The 25,179-nt window shown below is 42.8% G+C and overlaps 1 protein-coding gene across 1 annotated transcript; it reads right to left on the bottom strand.

Annotated features, from left to right (window-relative positions):
- Window positions 1-1,315: 1,315 nt before the first annotated feature.
- Window positions 1,316-25,179, bottom strand: elp3 (elongator acetyltransferase complex subunit 3). Its single transcript, XM_069703076.1, has 15 exons — window positions 25,058-25,179; window positions 24,551-24,650; window positions 23,260-23,398; window positions 22,819-22,889; window positions 22,231-22,294; window positions 21,939-22,007; window positions 20,672-20,826; window positions 17,276-17,437; window positions 17,015-17,141; window positions 8,277-8,470; window positions 7,483-7,573; window positions 5,453-5,518; window positions 4,982-5,209; window positions 4,787-4,868; window positions 1,316-3,418 (listed from the first exon to the last, which is right to left on the bottom strand). The coding sequence occupies exons 1-15, from the start codon at window positions 25,077-25,079 to the stop codon at window positions 3,327-3,329; spliced, it is 1,662 nt and encodes a 553-aa protein (XP_069559177.1). The 5' UTR covers window positions 25,080-25,179; the 3' UTR covers window positions 1,316-3,326.

The raw sequence follows: 25,179 nt of genomic DNA, 5'->3' as shown, positions 1-25,179 counted from the left end.
GGCAGTTCACCCAGAACAGCGTCAGCCTCGTGGTGATGGAGAAGTCATGCGATCACTGAAGTCAGTTTGAATTAATCCTCCAGGGATCATCATTTTCAGTACATCCAATAGTCACCGAGTTCCTGACAGACACGTATTGCTATCGGCTGTCCTGCTTTGCAAAGCCAACTGGGATTTTAAAGAAATACAATTTAAACTTTGTGGACACTAAACTCTGGTAAAGGTGGAGTACTGTGTTCAGTTCCAACATGGATATTAAGACGGATCGTTTAATGGTTACATGTTTATTTAGAACCTGTATGAATCTTGGATTTAAAAAAAAAAGATATATATTTCATAATAGAAACTGTTTACATACACCTGGCAACATGTAGCAGATTCCCAATAAAAGTAGTGTATAATTGGGTTGATATTGAGACATTACATTATTAACAACAATGGGGGTATAATACATGTACCATCAATACACCTCGACCCCCCCCCCTCTCTTCTTCTGCTGTGGTAATCTTTGAAGACAAGCCGTGAAACCTCCAGTTCAGTTGAGTCTCAGTGAACTTGCTACACTTCTGCTCATGTTGCAGCGGAGATCAAACCCAAAACTCACTCTGCCTCCTCTACAGCACGAATCAGCTCCGCAGACTCGGGGAGCTGGAGAGCAGTGAGGGGGGGGGGGGTTTCTTCTTCTTTCAGATTTCACAGCTGATAGCACAAAGTGAGCAAGCGTGGGGAGAAAGCCCGAATGTGGCCTATTCCTCACTGCGTCAGGACTGCAACAACACACACACACACACACACACACACACACACACACACACACACACACACACACACACACACACACACACACACACACACACACACGGCTCAGCGCAGTCACGACACAGCGGCTGTGTCCAGGAAATTACACACAGCCCCGTTCAGCTTCAACCGCTCAGCGCACTCTGAATCTATACGAGACACGGGTCACCCCATGAGCCTTTTGTGCGTTATTGCAGGCAGTTTTGTCAAATGACAAACCCTTTCCAGTAAGACTGTGGCTGCGCACAGCGTTCCGTCACTGCTTCAGGTAACAGATGGAGATGTAATTGGAAAGGCTGTGTCAAATGAGCCAACGAAACACTGTCGCGGGGAAATAATCGGGGTCTCCTGTGAGGGCCGGCACCTTTGACACTGGGATATACATTATATGAGCCACTCATACAATGTGACCTTTCTTTGGAAGCTCAAACCTTTTTTATTTATTCTTTCATTTCACTTTAATTAGTTAAATGTCTTGCAAAGATTGCTGCGACATCAAAGACACAGGACGCACACAGTAACTGAAATATACTTTATTCTGACAAGTTGTTTCCAACGTTTGAATTTTACCAGAATGCATGAATCCCAAGAATGCATGACACTAAACAAGAAACAGGATTAATTTAGGGGCTTTAAAAAGCAGTTTATGTAATGCTAATATTCCATTTCCTGCCCTATAAATCAAAATTGGGCAATTATACAACAGCTGCCCAGTGAGAACACTTCCCACTGTTTATTCATCCACTGCCAGCCATTAATGAACACTCGACTCATAATGGGTTTTCTATTTAACAGCAACATAAACATGATTAACTCAAAGCGTGATGCTAAGCAGGCATCTCATCCAAGACAAACAAGTATTTAAGGCATACCTAGACATTCGGGTTTTCTTTCACCGGACTCATGTAACACTTGAGTGAAATTAAAAATGCCTCAAAAGTTCTTGTTTCACGTTAAACGGAATCATTGCTTCTTGCTGAAAGATCACTGGAAGAGGGTTCATTGGCGGGGTGGCGGTAGCGTCCGGCATCCAGTGCTTACTGAGGAAGATGAGCAGACTCAAATGTACACTTTTAAACGTCAGTGTCCACATTCGATCCGTTTGTCATTCCCAGGACATCAAATACTGACGTGTTGTGTCAAAGCCGTTGGCGTCAGAGAGATACGCGCAAGGTGACCTTTGGCGTAGGCATCATGACACCACCCGGGTCGGTGTGACGGAGGAGGAAGACTGACGATGTGCACGTCATCAGTCCTTCTACGCCTTCAACCCCCCCCCCCCCCCTCCAAACAGGGACGATGGAGAGGGGGGATCCATGTCGACTGATTTAGTTTAATTAACGCAAGTAAGCCACTAACATATTGTAACTTATTTAACTTACACAACGCACGTAAACTAACTTCCCTGACATACCTAAAGTTACTCACATAGAATTACTTATTTTGACCCAAACCTTTATATTTTCCCGATGTGAAGTGGTTTTGGTGCCTAAACCATAAACTGTAGAAAGAGAAGCAGCCTGCAGGTCTGAAAAGTCAGTTAAAGGGCAATACCACTGAAGGCCACCAGGGGCTGGCTCCAAAACAACCTTTTGGCTCCAATAGACTCCCATTCAACTTCTCTCATCAAATACAAAGTCAGAATTTCTTTTCCACAAGTCATTATTGTTCAAATTCACTCCTTCTGATCACAGTTAATTAGATATTAGCCCTCAAAGAGAGCTATGGTTTGTCTAGTTTGATTGACATGCCTGAGGTGAAGTCAGGTTTCAGGTCAGATTCATCCTTCGCTCCTCCCCAGATCATCCAGATGTGGTCACTTATAGTTCCAAAAACCAAGATGGCGGTGACGGAAATGCTAGACTGGAGCATCAAAACGGCAGCTCACGAACCAACGTGTGACATCACAGTTGGCAGCCGCATGGCCGAAGGCTAACCAACACATGTATACGACACCAAAGGGCACCTTGCGTGTATCTCTGAGAATCCAGCAGGTTGTGACAAACAGCAGTGTTTGCTGCTCTGGTTGCTACATCTGCCTGTTTCTGCTGAGATTGTACCAATAAAAAAATGTTTGCATCTTAAATGGAACTCAAACCCTCGTCCAGCCGATGAGGCTGGCTTCACGCCAAATAACTTTACTTTATTCTTACGTCCTCTGGCGCGTCTCCTTATCTAAATAAAACAGGAAATGCAGCAGCATTGCTCGGTGTGTTCTAGATTTTTTTTTAAGCAGATGATGGGCCGTGAGAAGAACCCGACCATTATCTCCTCTGATACGAGGCAAAATGTTTTACTGCAAATGCTGCAGCCATCATCACCCTCAGTGAGAATATTGTTTTGATAAATAAAACCATTCGTGTGTGTAAGTGAGTGTGTGAGTGTGTGTGTGAATGTGAGTGTGTGTGTGTGTGTGTGTGTGTGTGTGTGTGTGTGTGTGTGTGTGTGTGTGTGTGTGTGTGTGTGTGTGTGTGTGTGTGTGTGTGTGTGTGTGTGTGTGCACAGTCCAGATAAAAACGGTGCCAGGTTCAGTCCGTTCCCAGACCATCCAGGTCCTTCACCATATATGGTCCCTCCAGCTCGTAGCCCATCTTCCTGTAGTAGTTCCTTGTTCCTACACCTGCAGGACACACAGAGAAGACAACAGAGTTCTAAGTGGAGGATTAACTAACAAACTTTCTTTTCACTTTCTAATGCAGAAATGCAGAAATCTACAAACGCTGCAGGTGTTCTCTTCTCTACATATCGTGGTCACAATTATTCATTCTTGAGCAAAGAGGTCACAAACATTGTGAGGTGGCTCCTGGATAGAAAACTATCCCTTCATGTAGGAAATGCAGAGGCTGTCCTCTTTGGGTCACAAATAAAATTAAGAAATTTACTTAATTTCACTGTAACGTTTGATCAGACAACATTTTTTTTTTCAAAACCTTCGGTAAACTACCTCGGATTTGTTTTGGATAATTGTTGCTTTAAACGTGTCTTTAAAAAGCTCTCAACAAAATGATCAACAGAACAAAATACCTGGTGAGAAAAGCCAAACCAATGGATACACCAACCTTTAAAAACTCCAGCTGGAGCTTTGGTGTTACGCCACTTTGATTAAGATGCTACCTTTTGGTACAACAGCTCCTCTCAAGCTCTTAAAAACAAATTACAGACTGTGCAAAATAAGCTGAGAGCTTGTTTTTAAAGCTGGCCCCTCCCACACATCTCGATGCAGTTCATTTTTAAAGATTGAAACTTCTCCCCATGGATAAAAGGGTGGTGCAAATTAAGATGGGTGTATCCAACAAGATTATATACAAATATGCACCTCCCTATTTATCATTTAAACTTAGTGGAAAAAAAAACTCCCACAACACAAGAAGTCTAACAAATATCATTTCTATGAGATTTAAAGTCCTGTTATGGGATAAAACACTTGCTTTTGTACCGGAATACAGGACCACAATGGAAATAAACCATAAGGCTTTACTGTCCTCAATAATCTTTAAAAATGTTACAGGAAGTCATTTGGTGATCAGCCTGTCATGTATGTTTCAAATTTTGTCAAATAAATCTATCTGTCTAATAACCCAAATTATGGGATCTTTTATTAGTATTGTTTGGGCGTTAACGTTGGCTTGAGAAAATGTAGAAATATTTCCAATTTTTGAAAATACAGCTAAAATATTCTGCGTGGCAGCGGTCATGTTTGAATGACTAAAACTTGTTTAAAATACAATCCTAAAGACCTTTATAAAGTAAAACCATTTCCTTCTGCTGCTTCACATTAAAAGCATTCAACTTGTGCAACACTTTTGGGGATTTTATTGTGAAGTGGTCACAGGAAGTGCAAAGTATGACAATGACCATCAAAACTGTAGCCTATCCCGACTCCTGACTTGTGTTGGGATCACGATTATTATTATTATTATTATTATTATTGGCTGACTTATTGTGTGTTAAAACATCACGAGTGTGTTTGGCTGCTTCTGATTCTCACCTGAGATAACAGCCAGTTTGCCAGAGCCGTGTTCATCTCTGGCAATTCTCTCTGCCTCCTCCATCAGCATCATCCCAAAACCCTACACAGGTTTTTACACATCAGAACAACACAATCACTTCGTGAAATCACTTTTCAAACAGTTTTGAGCCACTCGTCTTGGTGTACACGTCGAGTGTGTGAAAGTGAAGCCACCTGATGCTGGAACTTGCTGGGGTCTCGGCTGCTGACGGGCACCACGCTGCCGTACACGTGCAGCTCGCGCACGATGGACACGCCCCCTTTCAGCTCGGGGCGGAAGGACTGTGCAGAGCAGCGACGCAGCCGCAGCAGGCCGATCAGGATGTCCTGCTCCGGATCCTCGTAGGACAGGAAGGTCTCCCAGCTGCCGTTGGCCACGTAGTCCCTCCTCACGAGCTCCACCTGAACACACACACACACACACACACACACACACACACACACACACACACACACACACACACACACACACACACACACACACACACACACACACACACACACACACACACACACACACACACACACACCTCTGTTAGCTACCGGTGGTTCCAGGAATGCATCATTTGTTCTTTAATTCAAAACACACTACAGAAGTCTGGAATCTTTAATGCACTGATCTGTGAAAGTGGATGTTCAGGTTACCTGATAAGGTCGGACTTTGTGGTGGATCTCCTGAATGCCCACCTCTCGGGTTCTCACGTCTCGACACTGTGCGCACACACACACACACACACACACACACACACACACACACACACACACACACACACACACACACACACACACACACACACACACACACACACACACACACACAAATGGGTCCAAACAGTTTAGAAACTCACAATCTTCGGACAACTCAAAAAATTTGTTGTTTCACATAAAAGGCTGATATGATCACACATCATACGTATCATCACACATATGATGATCAGATTTTTAAGTAGTTAAACCCTGATTTTTATACTGTTTGTGGCAGCCATTCAAGAAAATGACGTTAAACTTTAATCGTGTGTAATTATTATTTTTCTATAGTCCACCATTCCTTCTCACTGCCCTCATATGCACGAGGGACACACAGGAAATGGTGCAAAATATAACAAAAAAAATCTCTGTAAGATGCTTTATGTTTAATAGACTTGTTTTTGGTCATCAAAAACACATCTATTAATCAACTGTACATAAAACCTCTCTAAAATAGAACAATTAAATTAAAACTAACTAAACAATAGTGCAAAGTTTTTTTAAGTTTTTTTTATATTTATATTTAAACAACCAAGAAAAACAGACAACGGTGTTATTGTTGTGTGATGGATTTTGCCAGAGGTGAGTTATTGTACAGTCTCATTGCGGTCGGCAGGAATGATCTCCTGTATATGTCCTTGTGACAGCAGAGCTGGAGGAGTCTTTTGGAGAAAGTGCTACGCTGTCCCTGCAGCAGGTGGTGGAGAGGGTGGTCAGGATTATCCAATATGGATAATTATCAAAGGGGTTCTTTGTTTGTGTCCCGCTGTCGTGTGAAAAATCCTCACAGTGTGTAAATCATGAAGTCAGACGGCTCATGGTGTGATGAAGAAGTCAAATTAGTGAGCGCCTTCTTTCAGGTGAAAATGGGAGCTTCACTGCACTGAAGACACACCAGGTGCTCTGGTGTGAGGAGCTGTTCAACGAGGGTTTGCTGTCGAAGTAAAGGGCACTTGCTGTTGCCACGGTAACCACCGGTGTGTCCAAATCGAGCCGGTCCGAAATCTTAAGGATTTCGAATGAGCATGCATTTATTAAAAAGAAAAAAATATATATATAAAAAACATCTTCCTGCTTGGACAGTTTGAAAAAAAAAAAAAAATCAATATTTCTAAATTGCAACATTTAGCTAGAAACATTTGGAGGAAAACGTCAACCGGAAACTGGATCCAGGTTTGGATTATTGGAACTGACACAGTTCTGTGGTTTCCACCATTCGGTAGGGAAATAATGGCTCGGTCAGTAAAAAGAGATTTTGCTAATGAATGATGCTGTCGAACAAAGTAAAGCCAGGACACTGTGCTCGTTGTGTTTGGGGAAAGTCAAATTTGATTGGCAGCGTTTCTGCCTGACCGTCAATAAATGCCTTGGTTGTGTCTGATTGAGGCAAACAGGGGGGCTCCTTACCCCATATGTTGGTTTTTTTGATGAAGGTTTTTTTTTTTTTTTATCCTGAGTGTTGTTTTGATGGAAGTTGGTGAGGGGGTCTTCTGCCTCATGTCTTCAGCCTGCTGCTTTCAGGCCGGCTGGACTTCTACTGAAGTCGCAATCTACTTTGTACTTCCCAACATAAATTCAATAACGGTGTGGGGTGTGTGTGTGTGTGTGTGTGTGTGTGTGTGTGTGTGTGTGTGTGTGTGTGTGTGTGTGTGTGTGTGTGTGTGTGTGTGTGTGTGTGGGTGGGTGTGTATGGGGGGGTGCTCAATTCTGTGCTCCACCAGTCCTCCACTATACCTGAGAGGTTCTTTAATCATCTCACCCTATCATAGCAATATATGAAAATGATTCCAACAGTCAGCAGTTGTCTGTTGGCAGCCGCCCCCTCCTGAGCTGTGCCATATCTTTCTTGGATTGCATCCCAGCTGGAAATTAGCTCACTTACTCAAAATAAGCTGACACGGAGTGCTTTAGGTTAATGTGAGTCTCACCTCGGTGCCCATGTCCTTCATCCGGGCCAGCGCCAGCTCTCTCAGGTTGCCGTGCTCCACTCCGGAGCTCACCAGCGGCATGGGGATGTCCCTGGTGGAGGCAACCACGGCAGGAGGCGGAAAACAGACAGATGACACTCGTGAGCAAAGCCGCGCAGAGCGGACATTTACGACACAAAACATCTGAGAAGCAGTGTGTGTGTGTGTTATTTGGGGCTCTACAATGTAGAAGTAACGAACAAAGATGTTGCGGTGACGTCGGCACCAGGTGAGGCAGCAGAGACACCTCAGACCAGCGCAGGTACGTCGAAAGTTCACAGCCACTGTAGCTTCAGGTGGATTTGACTTTGACCGTCACTGTATGACTAAAAAGTGCGGTATAAAAGTATTATCATGATACGTTAATGCAACTGATAAAAACCTGACTGCTGGAGACGCGGGGGGAGTGGGGGTGTCCCAATTAATCCAAACGCGTTGCGTGTCATTTGATTTAGTCTCGGATGTGTTTTTTGGAAAAAGTGACAGCCCTAGTAATTACCAGAGATAGGTCAGGATTTTTTAAAAGTCATTAGAAAGTAAACTGAATAGTATCATCCCATTTCCCTTTTATTTACAGGGGCCTTGTAGTAATTCCTTACTACCACCAGGTGGCGATTTGCCAATTGCCATTAAGCAACAAAAAGAGGAGTAGAAGAATGTATAAGGAAGGTCAGATCACAATATCATGTAGTATTTTTGCTTGAAACACCCATCACCAATAAGTATAACATTTCTACGCTTATTAATTTGCTCACCTCTGCACCCGGTACACTCGGGTCCAGGGTGGCACCAGTGCCAGAATTCGGGCCACCAGGTCGACCAGAGCGCTGGGTGTGTAGCTCTTGTAGCGACCCGTCTTCCACAGCTCATACAGACCCGTTCCCCGGATCACCAGCGTTGGGTACAGCTTCAAACCATCCGGCCTGAACGCCGGATTCTCAAAAAACTCCTGCAAGAGACACACAGATCCACGTCAAACACAAAAGCGTAGATCGGATGATGTAAACGTAGAGGCTGAATAACGCAACGCTTGTTTCTCGTTTAGTCTTCTGAAAAATCAATTCTGACACAATCTGAAGCGAATTCAGCACACCTCAGCATTTCTAGGTGAATCAACGCTTTTAGCGCTGTTTGAGGCCTAATAGTAAATTCATTATGAAAATATTTTCAGATAGACCGCCGTGTTTTGAATGGCAGTGTATTGGAGCCAGCCCCTTCTGGCCCTCAGTGGTATTGCACATTAAGGCAGCAAGCTACATCCATTTTTATGGACTTGTTAAACAAAAATATAAGATTGCTTTCACCATAACTTCATGGTTGTTAAAACTCAATGGCGGTTAGCCATCAAAGGCGTTGTTAGAACACACGATCGGACTGCTCCACTATGACCATCATTCTGGAACTCTGACATCATAATACAACATAAGACACCTGCTTCTACAGAGAAACACAACATACAAGTATACCTGCAACTGCAGTATAGCAGCAAGAACTCTGAAACTACAGCACAGTTTCATTAACTCCGGTTTATACTGCTTCTCCTGAACCTTCATCGAGTCGACAACAGGATTTTGCTCCAGAAACCAGGTACGATTTTCTCAAATGAGCAGGGGACATTTGTTTTGTGTTGTTTCTTCATACTTTGTCTCAAGCTTCAATAAACTACATTTTGTGTCACAACTTGTAACCCAAACTTAGCCCCCAAACAAAGTCGAGTTAACACTTAATTTGTTAGCACTTAAGAATATGTCATGGACATTTCTGGTGTTATGTTGACATGTAAGAATCGGAGTTGATGAGCACACCAAGGATTCCCGTCACTGCTGGGGTGTCAAGTCACTGTTGTGTGTAATAAATCTTGTAAATTTAAAAGAGGAAAAAGAATGAAAACAAAGCAAAAGAAAGCGGATGTAAAGAAATACCCACAGTTCATTTCATTCAAATTACTTTTCTACATGAGTAAAGAACAGCGTCTGAGTATTCGATTAGAAAATGGGCCCATTTGTAAAAGCACTGACTCCTGAACATAAAAGTAGACATCCACTGAGCTCATACGAAGCGGAGGACAACGCAACGGGGCTCCGTTATTCAATTGAAGGAAAGAAATGTTTCTGTCTGCCTGTGTGCAGTGAGGGGAATCGGTGAGGTTTCCAGTTATTCTCCTCCCCTCTGCGCCGACTATCACGCTCGGGACCGTGAAGATCTGGAATCCAGGCACATTCTCCAAAATAGGCCGCATTATCAGTATCTCATAATCTCTCTCTCGCTCTCTCGTCACAGCTCATAATCTCATGAGGACACGGCCCACATGGCCCTGCGGTAAACCTGAAGGGAGGTAGGGAGGGGACGAGGAGGGGGGAGGTGGGGTAGCCAAACTGAAAAATAACAATTCTTCTCCCCCCCCAAAAAAGAAGTACAGTCTGGAGACTATTTTGGGGATTCTGCATCTGCTACTATTTTGGATCGGGTATCGGATCTGGTGTTGGTTGGTGGAGAGGAACCCTGTGAAGGATGCTTCCCCTGAGAACAGGATGCATCTGTACACTGGAGATAAGTGAGGAGAGGAGCTCAGTTGTAATGGAGTTTCATTATCAGGACAACCGTGATGCACACGAGGAGAATGCAAAGTTCTGCTGCTGCTGCTGCGGGTCCTAAACCGGGTCTGTGATCCAGGCAGACAGAAGGAACCCGGTGGGATCATTACAATATACAGACCAGTGACAGACGAAAGGAAAAACCTGAATGTGAGGGGATCATGTGGCTCTGCGATACTGCGGGGACTGCTGACGTTTTGGCTCTGCCCTTCCCTTTAGAGGGAAGGATCTCTGCAAATCCATACAGATTTCTCTCCTGATGGGAGTAGCCTCTTCCAGAAGGACAATGTCTCCTTTCATTTGGGCACAAGGGGTCACGGATTGGTTTAAGGAGGATGAAAAGGATGTGAATAACGTGCTCCAGCCTTCTTGGTCTCCACATCTCCACATCTATGAAGACCTGTGGGAGATCCCGGACCAACGTGTTTGACGGCGCTCTCCACCACCTTCATTAAAGCTACAAGTGAGGACACACAATCCCTCCAGCAGACTTCACGTGACGAGAATCAAAGCCACGGTGCAATGAAGCTGTTCTTTGGTGGCTCAACACCTTCCTAAGACACTTAGGGTGCTTTCTTACACTCAGCTTAAAGCACCAAGCAGTTTCACACCAACACAGATGTCACTTGTCCGTCCAGTCCTGTTGACTGAATACCAAATGTGTGCCTATGTGTGCACCCATTGGTGTGTTGGTGTTAAAATGAGGTGTGTTCAGGAGCATTATTGGAACGTCGCTGTCTTGAGGCAGCAGGAAGCGAATGCGCAACGGTCCGACAAAAACCTGCTGGTGACAATTTTTTTCGGCTCGACAGGAACATGCAGCGGCACACAAACCTGTGAAAGATGAAAAATAAACGGATTTCTATGTGAAATACTATTGTCGTGTACATCAATCTACACACGCGCAGATGCGTTTCCTCTGCAGAGAGCAGTTCTTTCTGACTGCTACAGTCTGCTGTTATGAGAGCAAACCACCAGCGTGCAGGTGCACCCGTTTCTTAAAGCGAACAGGAGACTTCACCGGCTGCTGTATTTCATGTTGTGCCCCAAACACGCCTACGATGAATTAAGAGACCGAGAGCAACCCCTCTGAACCATTAGCCTTATTTTGCATTCAGATTCTCTGCTGTTGGAGAAGCAGAAGTGTGTTTGGACAACAACAAAAACACACTTTAGACTGAGACCGTTTAAAATGCAGCTCTTTATATTGGTTAAACCTTCAAGTTGTTACCTGTCTCTACATAAGTTACAGATAATGAAAAAAAAAAATGAAAAAAAAAAAAAAGGAAGATGTCTGAAGGGTTTCCTGCTTACTTGAGCCGGCACACAGTGCTGCAGAGCTCTGTAACGAGACCTGAATGGAGGTAATGAATGCAGCCTTCGTGGACGGTCCTTCACATTTCACCTCCCTCTACTGAAATCTCAGCAGCTGCTTGCATCACACTGTCTGTGCAGCATTTGCTTCTCATTTTCATCACTGTGGACACCGTGACCGAAAAAAGACGTCAAAATGTAGGAGCTGGAAATCTCAATCGTATTTCATATCCATTATCTTTTCCTGCTTAATCCTCTTAAGGGTCACGGGGGAAGCTGGAGTCTTGGCGAAGGACGAGCTGTGCAAATACGGCTAAAAATAACATCAGATATTTCGCTCAATAATGAGAAAACAAACATCCCCCCAATTTTTTTTTGTCTTCGCATGAAAATTGGTTTATTTCCCTTAAATCCTCTGTGTATATATTTTTCTATCTTTAAACTATTTCTAGGAAAATGTGCTGCGGTCAGCTCATTTATGTTGTTGTCCCTGATAAAACCACTAGTAGCCGACAAACTTCCAAATCTCACAAACTGGGGCTTTTAACATTTTTACTTTGACAAGAAAATTGCCTTTAATTACACTTGTGCACACATTTCCCTTAAAATCAACATCTGTCAGACACAGAGCAACATTATGATTCAGCTGCTGTTTAGCTGAGAAACGCTCATCGATGCTGGATAGCGTCTTGCTAACTGTGGTTGTTTGGTCCTGGTAAAGAAGTGCGCAAGGGGTTTGTCACAGTTGTTGTTGTTTTTTCTAAATGTAGCGCTCTGCTTTATTTGAAACCGCCCGATGACCGAGATAAATAAACCAAAACCTACCTTTGCAATTATAAAAAAATAAATACATTTTTTTAAAAAATAAGCGGAAAGCGGTTAAAAAGCGCGTTCACTCCGTTTGACACCTTTCACATGACAACATATCAGAAGCTGGAAGCGGCACATTTTTTGTATTCGTCCTTGAAAAATGACTAAAATTAACATTTGATTATTAAAAGATTTGAAAAATATTTTTCTGCTAATCGGCTACTCGCAGCAGCTCACCAGTCAAATATAGAACAAGTTTTCCAAGTCTCAAACATCTGGCTCACTGTTAGCATTCAGTGTTTCTTCCCAAAATGCATTGTGGGTAACCTTGAAGTGTAACAATCCTCAAAAAAACCTTTGCTAAAAGAATTGTTTTGAATACTTAAGACCAGGAATTGTTTACATCCATGTCTGCTCATTTCTACGTGTCTTTGTGCACAAACTACACAAACTGCAGGAATATTTATTGTGTCTTTGTGTGTGCACAATAGAAAATATATTGATCGTTGTTCCACAAGGTGGTTTTAATTTTAGTATCCTGGACTAAACTGTCATTTGATGAGACTATAAATGTGTCCGAAGACCTAGGCCTTTCTGTGTGGAGTTTGTTCTTCGGGTCCTCTGGCTTCCTCCCACCGTCCAAAAAACATGTACCTCAGGTTAATTGGTGGTTCTACAAATTGGCCTTCGGTGTGAATGAGAGCGTGAACGGTCTTTGTTTCCGTCTGTCTCTATGTGTTGGCCCTGTGATAGACTGACGATCTGTCCAGGGTGTAACTCTGCCTTCGCCGGTCCAGCCCCCCCCTCCCCCCGTGACCCAGTTCAGGATAAAGCAGGTATAGATAATGGATGTATTCTAAGGCCAACCTATACAATCATCTCTTCTCTCTTTTCTGGCATTCTCCACTACGAACACTCTCTGTCTTTCACACCGATTATTTCTGGATGCTCCCTGTGTTTGAGTAGTCGCAGCGAATTTCATGGATTCCAGGGAAAAAAACCGTGAGATGTTTAGTTTGGATCCTGCAGTGAAAGTTTAAGAGCCTGCAGATTTCCTCCCCTACTCACTAGCAGGAAGTGTGTCATGGAAGATTAGATATGATGAGGAGGAGCAAAGGAGAGTTCCACACACGTTGTGTAATCTAAGTGTCAGTGCGATAAGAGGAGGGGAGCGAGGCGAGAGAGGGAGACGGTGCGACGGGAAGAGGACAGACGAGAGCGGGGAGATAGATGACAGGAGAGAGGACCAGAGCGGCAAGTGAGAAGTTACGATGATTGAGGAGAAGAAAAAGATCAAGTGAAAGATAATAAAGAGGTGAGAAAAAGTCTGGGGACAGGAGAGAGAAAATATTGAGATGGCACAGTTGAGAAAAAAAAAAGAGAGCAGAGCCAAAGGAAGAAAATGAAGTCTGAAGAGAGGGAAGAGACGGAGGAAACGTTACAGGAGAGGAAAGGAAGATACTGAGAGGGCCAAAGAAACATTGTGGAGCTCCATTTTACTCTCAGAACAAAGTGGCTTTACTAGTTTCAGACCAATCGTATTTCTATCCAGTGCCCACGTCGTTGAAATAGTAAATGTGCAGCGCTTCCTATAGGCAGACACTACGCTACCTGTCGGGGGGGGGGGGGGTGCAGCTCCAGGTTTGACTGCTAGCTTGCTAACATTAGCATCCTTGCGTCTTGATACACCAGTAGGGTGTATCTAAAAAAAAAAAAAAAGCTGATATTTTGGTCTGGTTTTCAGCAGTTTGAGGTGGAGGTTTGTCCATTGGTAGCTTAACTTTACACTTTTATTGCGCTTGTTTCACAGTCACGTAACGGGTGTCGCTGTCATATACTATAGTAGCCTAAGGTCCTCTGTTCTGCTGCGCTGCACGTCTGTGAGGAACAGCGCCGCCCTTCAGGACACACAAAGACACGCAGCAGAGTAGAGAAACGAGACAAATGAGCGCGACTGTCAGAAAAATGCACGAGCGTCTCACACAGGAGATAAGTAAATAACACAGTAGTTACTGGAGGTAACTGCAGTTCTATGAGTACGTTGGGATTTTGTTTCTTTCATGGGGGGGCGGGGAGAGGGGTCTCGATGGCGGGGCGGCCCGCCCTCTCCAGACAATGGTGGGGATACACTGATGTACCCATGGACCTGTTGGTCAGACTCATTAGTGGTGCATTGCTGTCTTGAGTCAGCTGGAAGCGAGCGACCGACAACAACCTGTTCTGAAGTCCAATGGTGCAGGATGTGACTGTTATTTTAATGGCGCATTATTAAGACAGCAATATGTACCTATATGGGCGTGACGTGAGTGAGTAGAATGCATACAGTTGCACACGCAGTGACATGCAGCAGAGCACAAACACGCAAAAAGATGAAAAAGATTACAGTGTGAAAGATTACAACAATCTGCACGAAGGCAGATCAGTTTCCTCTGCACAGCGTTCTTTCATGCTACTTGGAAAAATCTGCCATCATATCCGCCAAAGTACAATTACAATGAATTCATTAATAATTAGGAGACTAGAACAAAGTGGATTTGGACATGCCCTGAATGCATACATCATAAGCTTTAGACCGTTCGCTTAGATCAATAAAATAGAGCCCTTAATCTGATTCCTCTCACAGTGCTGACCTGTTGCTGCCCTCCATTTTACAAACACACACACACACACACACACACACACACACACACACACACACACACGAGGTAATGTAGCAAATCTGAGGGAGTACATGGACGCTTCTACACAACGTTCACGGTGACAAATGAGGCACACGGAGCTTCTACAAAGGACTGGATTAAAAATTTGAATTCGATCAGTCCTTTTTTTTTTTTTTTTTATAAATTTGCAAACATTTCTGAAAACATGTTTTCACTTTGTTATTATAAGTGACTGAGTGTAGGCTGATGGGTAAAAATAGCAATTTTATCAATTCAAAACTTCAGGATTTTCAGTGTTTTTGACACGTCTTCTCCATGGAAACTGTTCTCAAAAAAAAAAAAACAGTTGGATTTGAACCACCTACTGCTTCCACTTTACATCTGAACGCTCCTCTCTTTCTGCCGTCTTTTCTTCTTCAATTTGTAGCTCATTACAGAGGAACACTGAGGTGTTGAACTTTTTCACTGCGGCTCTTTTGTGATGCAAAACCCTGCGAGTCCCCACGCTGCCACTAATCAGATGCAGCAGTTGCAAAAACAGTTTAATTAACAGGCAAAACAAAGATAAATTCATGTTTTTGTTGGTTCTGAGACAACGAGTGACAGATTGCGTTTTAGTGTCTCACCTGCACTAATTATAAAAGCACCTCTTGTGTTCCTTCATTGTGTTTTTAATCACCTGATTTCTGTTTTTATCACTTAAAAGTAAAGAGGTGAAACTTGGCGCAGCTTCAGACTGAGCCTTCGTTTACATCCTACAGTCGAGGCACGTTGGGGAGGATTCTGCATTTTGATATTAAAGCTGTTTCCAATCAGAGGTGCGAGGTGAGCCTGCTGTTGAGCGACATCTGACAGGCTTTTTCAAGACACTCACATCACTGCTGGGAATGGCAGCGACTTGTCACCGCTCTCCCGCTGCTATTTTTAAGATGCTACATGTAGGACTTACTTGAAACTACACCACTGTGAGGTAAGTAGAGATGACGCACTTTGATGCCGAGCAAAAGAGAAAAGTATGATTACTCATGTCGCAAACAATAAACCTAATGCTCAACTCGATGCGTAACTGTACTCCACTTTTGAGTCAAAACTTTTTTTATTTTTACTCATTTTGTTTCTCGTGTATCAGTTGATGCAACTTTGTCCATTTCAAAATATTTTAAAAATAAAAGTTGACCAGCAGCTACAGCAAAACTCTCTGCAGTGAACATTTATCTCCTGTAGAAGCTCAAACAAACCTTCATCAGAATGCAGTGATGGACTGTTGTTTCCAACTCAGTCAACATCTTAAATCAGCTCGAACCAAGTGGTGACCTGCCCGCCGGTTAGTTAACAGCCATTCTGAGACCTCAACTGTGGTGTTTTGGCTGTTTTTTGTTGTTGTTGTTGTTTTTTGGGGGGGTCAGAAATGACCACATTTGGACACGTTAAGGTGGAGGGGTGGATCTGACTAAGAATGCAGAACCTGATGACACCAGGCCCCGCCCACCTACACCAGCAACCTGACTGCACACCAGGCACGTCAATCAAACCCCCAAAACTAGCTCTCTTTGAGGCCTCGTATCGAATCAAAGTTGAAATCATTTTCAGAAGGAGTGAATTCAGCCAATGACACTATAATGATTTGTATTGACTTTTGTATTTCATGACAGAAATTACTGCACTTTAGGGCATTTCGTTACTGGCTTCATTTTGCAGATCCGGAGACTATGTCCGGTTTTATATAAAGTCCATGGCTCAAATTCAAACATGTCTGCAAGTGTGAGGAATGTATTGAAATGCAGATTGATGGGTTTTCTGCATATCATGTGATTTCACTGGTTTGATTCCTGCTGGAAAACCTTTATGAAGGCTTATCATCATCTCATCCAGATATCAAAATCAACATGTCTCTTACTTCGTAGCAGTTAACCTGCACTACCTTAACTAAGACCCGCTATTACAGCTACAGTATTACTATTAACAACACATCATCATTAGTACCCGGTACCATCCCAAACCTAACTTTCACCTAAAATGTATTTCCGCTTTTAGTTAAAAACAAAAAAAAACCCAACTGTATTATTCTGTATAAATAATAACAATAATAATAATAATTAAAAAAAACATGCTTACAATAAACTGCTCCACATCCCTCTCCATGCCCACGTTGGGCAGGTCTGGCATCATGTGTGCGACCACTTTGAAGCCGGCGTCCTTCGCCAGGTGGAAGGACTCACTCACAGCTCGCACCGTGTGGCCTCTGGAGAAAAAAAACACAGATTATTAAGGCTGAAGGTTAAAACTTCTCATCCATCCATTACTCATTTAGTCACCATCAGACCTGCTGCCGTCACGTTAAGTTTGCCCCCCTCCCCTCCTCCCTCCCCCGCTGACCTGTTGGTGTCGCGGGCCACGTCCTCGTAGACACTCTGGACTCCGATCTCCAGCCGCGTGCAGCCATAGCCCAGCATGTCGCTGAGGTGTTTCTTCAGGCAGTAGTCGGGCCGCGTCTCTATCGTGATTCCCACACACTTGGTGTTACTGCGCTCCGAGTACCTGCAGGAGGAAACTGTCTCAGTCACTTCTGCTGACGTCATCTGCTTATTTATATACTTTGTCATTTAATTAAAGATCTTTTTTGCTTTGTTGTAATAATGTCTTTTTCATTTGACTATTAAACCTCCATGAGATGAGATGTGTGAAGGTTCTGTGTGAATGAATTTATTACATATTACTGGGATCATTTAGCAACATTCATTTACACACTGCGAGTTTGCACGGCTCATTATCGAGCCAGTTAACATTAACCTCCCATTAAGGACACAGCAATGCAATAAAAACAAAAAACAAACAGACAATGCAAACAATGTGAAATGAGACATTAATACGTGTGTCCTTTGTGTCAAAATCATGTTAGGTAACGAAATGATTTAGTAGTTCATTTGTCATGATAAGGGGTGTAGTTTATTTAAAGTTTTGTTTAACTGTGTTTACATGTAAACATCAGCATGTGTTTCCCTCACATATGATATATCGTCTTTTTACATTTACACACACACACACACACGCACGCACACACACACGCACACACACACACACACACACACACAGCTTCCCAATTGTCTACTGATTTTAGTGGCAACCCGCCAACTGGTCTTGAAGTCTTGAGTCTGGCATTTCGGCTGGTGCCATTTCTGTTTTTTGGAGGTAGAAGTGACCATAGCGAGACGTGGATCTGACTGAGAACCAGAGGACACTGTGCCCCGCCCTTCCATACTTCCCTTCAAGGTTTGATATCTAATTCATTATGGAAGGACCACCAGAACACTGATCAGTGGAAGTGTATTTAAATAATGACAATAACTGTGTAAAAAAAAAAACGTGATGACTTATTTGATGAGAGAAGTTGAAGCTTTGTGAATGGGAGTCTACTGGAGCCAGAGGTTTTGTTGCACTCTTTTGGCCTCCAGTTTTCCCCATTTCAAACCTACAATTTATAGTAAAATATTTAGAAATTTGGAAAAACGTGCATTGTACACTGTGATCATTAAACATGTCCCACTAATCATCCAATAGTAGACCAACCTGAAACCTCTGCACCAAATTATTTATTTATTTTATTTTTTTTACATGTCATGACTCATAAAACTGTTGCTGGTTAATGAAGCAATAAACTGCAACATGAAGCCTCCAGATGTAGATGAGATGATAGGTGATCCAATATGTTCCTTTTCCATCAATAGATATAATCTCAAGGGAGACACATTATCAGCTTCATCTAGCCTGACTCTGACTCGGGTGCTATTTTCAAACTTATTTAAGTCCCTGATTGAAATCGCGGAGAAAATAAACAAACAAAAAAGCGTCCAAACCGCTGCAGCTCATCAGATCAAATCGTCCAGCTTTCATTCTCCCTCCACTCCAGCTGCTCCACTGACCGTCCGCTCCCCTCATGCCGGCTCATATTCTCTCCGATTCTGTATCTGCTGGCAATAAATGTCCATCTTTTACAGTCTCCTGGCTGATTTACACCAATTACAAGAGTTTATGCTCCACAGAGGAAGATCAGATTGTATGAGATGAATCAATAAAAAGTCTATTATCTCAGGCGATTATCTCGAGATGTCTCAGCGCTGCGATCAGATCAGGAGCGGAGCGCACGGTCAGAGGTGGAGACTTGCGATTCATACATGCACGCTTTGAAATGTACAAACACACATCAGAAATATCTCGCTCACTCTCTCACACACACACACGCACAGACACACGCACAGACACACACACAGACACAGACACGAGGAAGAGATAAGGGCTGACCCCACCCAAAGTGCCTCTTCCCGAACTGAGCAGCAGCCACCGTAATTACCATAATCAGAACATCTTAAACAAGAGCAGGGCAAAAACACACACACACACACACACACACACACACACACACACACACACACACACACACACACACACACACACACACACACACACACACACACACACACACAAACTGTCCTCTTGGGTCTTATCAGACTTTTAGCTCCTGCTGACAAACAAGTCAGCGGCGGTTATTTCAGTCCTGTGAAAAAGCCATTATTTGGTCCGATCATCTGTATGACGTCTATAAACTCTTTGGAAAAATGCGCATTTCTACTTCAAATCTTCTCTAAGTCATCTCAAAAGTTGTGACTCATCCATACTGAGTAGACGGGTTCCAAATTACATTCAAAGCTGGCTAAAGTGAGAAATCGATAGAAGAAAGTGAAGAGGACTTCTGGAGAGGCGCATCATTTATTTTCCTCCTGAATAAGCGGCTTTATTCAACAGCTGACTGTGGAGATGGTCATCAGGTCTCAGCTTTCTGCCGGATTTTTAATGACAAGCTGTGGTGATTGAAAATGAAAAACGAAGTAGTAATTGCAATTGAACGAAACGTAATCGTGGTGTAAAACAAACAACGATATTTTCCAGGTTTCATATTGCTCACAGTCAGAGCAGTCTTTGTGTTTTGAGGATGAGTGGCGGGGAGACTGGATGGATTTGGTTTATCAGATTATACCCAATGTATTGTTTAGGTTTCGTTTCTTTTTTTTTTTTTTTTTTTAACCAACCTTATAAAAATGATGGTGACTATAGGTGGATAAACTTAAGTCTGGTAAATGAATTAAGCATTTAATCAACGAACAAACATTTTGTGGTTCCAGCTTCTTAAATGCAAAGATCTCCTGCTTTTTTTCTGTTTTAAATCACAACAATTGAATTTTCTTTCTGTTTTTAACTACAAGAAGAACAAAACAAACACTTTTGGTGCTCGGGCCTAAACTATTTTTAAGTTTCTGTGAGTCAGGTCCTGATGACCTCACAGTGATATTCAGCAGTAAGGCAGATCTCAGGGAGCGAATGTGGGGGACTGGCTCCCTCTGGTGGAGACAACAATTACTACTGTGCAGTACAGCACAAACAAAAGCTCAATAAAAGGGTCTCAGCTGAAGATTTGCCAAATTAGACATAAAATCTGATGTGTGCTCTCTGGTCCAGTTTCGGGTCCATGTTGAACTTCAACGAGCCGAACGGTCACGAACACACGTGAAACACAGGAGCCGATCGCGATCAAGAGATGTAACTTGAAATACTTCTTCTCTGATGTTATCGGGAACAGTGTTTTTGATCACACCTCCTATATATTCTGGTGTTTTGCTGCACCTGATCAGTAAGAGATGCCATTAGGTCTGTAGTTACAGCGTGTTACACAGACACAGAGAAGCACGCAGGCTGAATCCCTTTAGACTGATGGAGTACCTGACGGCCTCCGCCACGTTGTTGGAGGTGTGTCCCGACAGAGCGTCGTGGAGGTTCCTGATGAAGTAGTCTCTGTACTCCTCAGGTAGAGCCATGAAGGTGCCGCCCATCACGATGAACTCCACCTTGTCGACGCTGTGGCCCAGCTGCTTCAGCTGCAGAGCACACGCACGCTTTTACACGACTGGTAAATTACAATACCACAACAGAGTCATTTGATCGGCTGCAATTCGAAGTATCGCTAATAACATATTATTGTAATGATTGACAATACTGTCTTGTAAAATAAATGAAAATGACGCTTTAAGCAGCCGATGCATATAAAACTGACTGTTAACGGGCAAAACTCCATGAAAAAGATGAAAACTGTGGCGAGTTGAGATGAACACAGTTTAGATTTCTGCACCAGCTGCACCATGAATGAATTGACTCTGCTGTGCTAGATTAATGTGACCATTAATTCAAATAACAGCATAATTAGGGTCAGATCTTGTAGGCGGGTGAACGCCACAACACTCATTACAGCATCCTAAATATATCATCAACGGCCAATAGCAAAGAAGCTCATTTTATTAAAATGGCTATTTGAATAACAGGTGTATCTTTGGGACGATGTGAAATGAGACAAATTCTACGGATACTAAACACAGGCTGATGTTTCAAGCAGCCAAATATTTTTTTGTTTGTGATGTGATTCCAAATAAACTCTGAAGCCCAGTTCAGACCAAAAATTCATGATGAGACTAAACCGTTTGAAAAAGTTGCAGCAACGTGAACTGTCCCTCGAGCCGGCTTGTGGAGTCATCAGAGGGCCGTTTTAGACGTCCAATCAGCTTGTAGCAAAGTCAGCTGATCACGTCAGTTACAAACTGTCATCTGATTGATATGGCAGAGTTTTGGAAGTGAGAAACTACCATAACTGTGTGACAGGAGCCTTAAAGGGTATTTCAATGAAGCACTCATGGGCGACACAACATTTTCGACCCCCACATTTTTTTTCTAAAAACGCAACTGTTGCAATTAGGTAATCATCACCATCCTTATGCATGTTTTAAGACTACAAATTATAATCAGCAACGAAAAAGCCTGACAAGCTGGCAGTTAAAACTGAAGTACAGAGTCATTGCTATGGAGATGCATCTCCCATCGCGTCTTGTTGCTTTGGTGTAAACGAGCAGCTTTAAGAATGTCGCAGAAGACGAACTGTGTGAAGCTGACAGGATATAAAAGGGTTATATAAAGAACACTGTCGCGATCGGCCACTGACCTGCTCCACCCGATGTCTGGTCTGAAGGTACGGGTCGTACCGAGCTCGGATCGCTCTCATGGAGGTCGGCTGTCAGAGAGACAGAGGAAGAAAAATGAGCGAGAAAATGAATGAGTTTACCCAAAAACTAAATCAGTCTCAGTTTGACTTGTTGTGAATAAAGTAAGTTGAGATAATTGACAGAAAAAGGAAGCTAATTGTCCAAAGAAACTCTGACATGGATCAGAATACAGGACTTCAGAGCAGAGCGGCTACCTCGCAAAGGTACACGGGTGGAGTCGAAGTACTTTACCTCATAGCCGGTGTACGACTGTGTGGAGTACTCGAAGTCTGAGTCGGGTCCACCAGGACAGTAGCTGTCAGAGGAAACATTGATTTAACATATAAAGACATGTTAAAACATATGATGACAGAATAAAAAACTGTTTCCAAGAGGTTACATCTGCCTCTCTGGGTGGGGTCACATGGATCAAATCAAATATGATATTTCTGACCAAATACTTCAATACTGATATTGTGATAATATTGCAGAGCTGACTTTTGGTGCTTTCAATAAATATTTGCACAGTGAGATTTCAGATAAATAATCATTGGTAATGTGCATATAATGTCAACATGAGTAAAGTTAAATAATAAAACAGCCAGAACAGAAAACGCCATGTCAGCAAATTACAATGTCCAAAATCAAACACAAATCTCGTCTCATAACATGATATTAATATGTCAGGCAGCTCTGGTGTTTCTTCTTTGACTTATACTATTATATGTACAATACACACATCTACATGATCTGCTCATATCTACAGAGCTCAATTTACATATATCAACTTTATAACAACAAACTTTAAAAGTTTTAAAACAAAAACAAAGCGGTACTCACACACAGATGTTGCCTGTAAAGCTGATGTGGGGACATCGATGCGGTTTGCACATCACAGCTACAACGGCAATCTGCGACAGCGACATGAAATATTTCAACCCTCCTTCTTGTTGTCAGTGATGAACAGAAGGTCTTTTGTCATTGGCTCCGATTGTTATAGTTTTCTAAACATCATCCGTCTGAGTCGGGGGCTAAAATCACAACTCCTCTGAGAAACTATGAGGAAACGTCGTGAAGTTTAACATCAGATAAATCAGCCGATCGCATGATGTGCACAGAAGGATTATTTCTTCTTCTGCCGTCACGTGAATGCATTTATTAGTCAGACGTTACTGCAAACTATAAGATCAATTTGGTGACCACCGCACAGAGATCGACATGAAACACCTGAACCCAGGAGGGAATGGCAGGAGGAGGAGGAGGAAGAGGAAGACTACGTACCCCGCTGGCAGTGCGGATAGGTTTGGCCTTGAGTTTGGGCACCAGAGCGCGACGGTACTGTGGAGGAACGGCAGCGATGATGTCCACCAATCGAGGCTGCGCTTCAAGTCCATATTTAGCCGAGGTCTTCGTCTTCACTCTGTTTGATCGAAGATTATGATCGGTAAAAGAAAATTAAAAAAAAACGTAGCACAGTCTACAGCACGATGTGAGCGGAGAGCATCTTTATGGTCACTTGAAATCTTAGAAAATAAAAAGTGAATTAAAACTATTGAGGTGACCAGAGAAAGTTAAGGTCTATTTTATGTGATTCTATGTTGCATGTGACTGTAGAAGAAAACTGCTCGTGGATGGTTAATTTATGTCCTCAGATGCTCCATCAGACTTTAATACACAGATATTAATTGTTAGTTGCAACAACTTATTGGTTTTGACTGTTTCACAGGATGTTTACTGTTTAGGTCTTAATCTGCTGAATTCCTTGTGTGTAATAACATACTTGGCCAATAAACGTGGGGCTGTATTCAGATATTCTTACAATCCTCTGAGAGAGATCCCAACGGAGCCCAAACATTTCTAGCAAGAAGTCTTAACTTAGGAGGGATTTAGGAAACTTATCAGAGCCACTGAGTGAAGAAGCCCAGAAACGTTTATCTCAGCGAGGAACTGCGGTTGACCCCGTTACCATGACGCATCCTTTTAAACGATGTGATTGGTTGATCAGAAAAAAAATAAAAAATACCCTCTTTGTGATAATTGGCACAGAATGGGCACAGAATGGACACTAAGTGATATCCAGTGGAAATGAAATGAACCGTTTCCCAATATGAATCTGTTTGTTTGCTCACTCTGCTGATGAAGGTTGTGATGGACTCCGGTCATCACTGTCGCATTTTTAGTTTCCAAATATCTCGGTGTTGTGATCACTTTCATTTCTGCAGCTGTTGTGTCATTGTGTTGAGTGGGAGGTGAGCGAGTCTCTGATGAGATCGACCACAAACATCATCCCTGCTCGATATAATCTGTAACGTTTCACTAAATCACTCTCATTCGGCGTTTGAAGAATATTTCTCCCACCTCGATGTACTTTCGCAATTTTAAAAGTCCTCCTAACAGTCTTTCACCTCAGGAGATCTCTTCAGGGATGAGATGTTTTGTGAATGACTGGAAAACGTCACAATTGTAAGAATGTTCTTACGATTACGTCACAAAAAGTAACTTTTGGTTCTAAGAATCTTTATGACTCCGGCCCCTGATTGTGGCTGCGTTTCTTTTAATCGAGGTGACGTACTTGTTAAGGTTGATGTCTTTGCCTTCCTCGTGGGCCTCAACCAGCTGCTTGATCACATCAGCAATGGTCATCATCATCAGCTCAGCTCGGCTGAGATCACCTGAGAAACAACGACGAGCAATGCAGTGAGATGATTTAGGATTAAATTTCCCCTAGCGAAAAAATGTCCCCTCGGGGATTAATAAAGTAAGTAACTACCTAACCTAACCTAACCTAACCTAAATTGCATTCACAAGCTACAGCAACAGTCAGTTAGCTGGTTAATACAAATCCCGGTTTATCAAGCCCAACGTTAATAACGGAGTTATGATTTTGGCATGCAGACTTTTTAAAAGGGGGAACTACTAGCTTTTAAATGTAGAAACATGAGTTATAACGCTATCATCGTGTTATGAGCCGTAGACAGAGATCAGTTAGCATTAGCACGTTTGCAACCGGTTACAGTCAACCTGACCACTTTAGAAAGCCATTTCACATATTTTAACCATTTTTTTCCCACACACTCACTCTTTTTCTTTGGCTTCCCCATTTCTCCCTTTAGGCACGCGGCCCGGTTTTAAACAAGTGGGTGTATATTAAAGGACCTTAGTCTGTAAACCGGACAGAGGGAAATGGTAAACAACTCCACG

Source organism: Brachyistius frenatus, unplaced genomic scaffold (assembly GCF_029030835.1).
Source record: "Brachyistius frenatus isolate BFR_SWC_R1_liver_20210118 unplaced genomic scaffold, ASM2903083v1 Contig_44, whole genome shotgun sequence".
NCBI lineage: Eukaryota > Metazoa > Chordata > Actinopteri > Embiotocidae > Brachyistius > Brachyistius frenatus.
The sequence above is the reverse complement of the archived record's forward strand: the minus strand, read 5'-3'. Positions and strand labels throughout refer to the sequence as shown.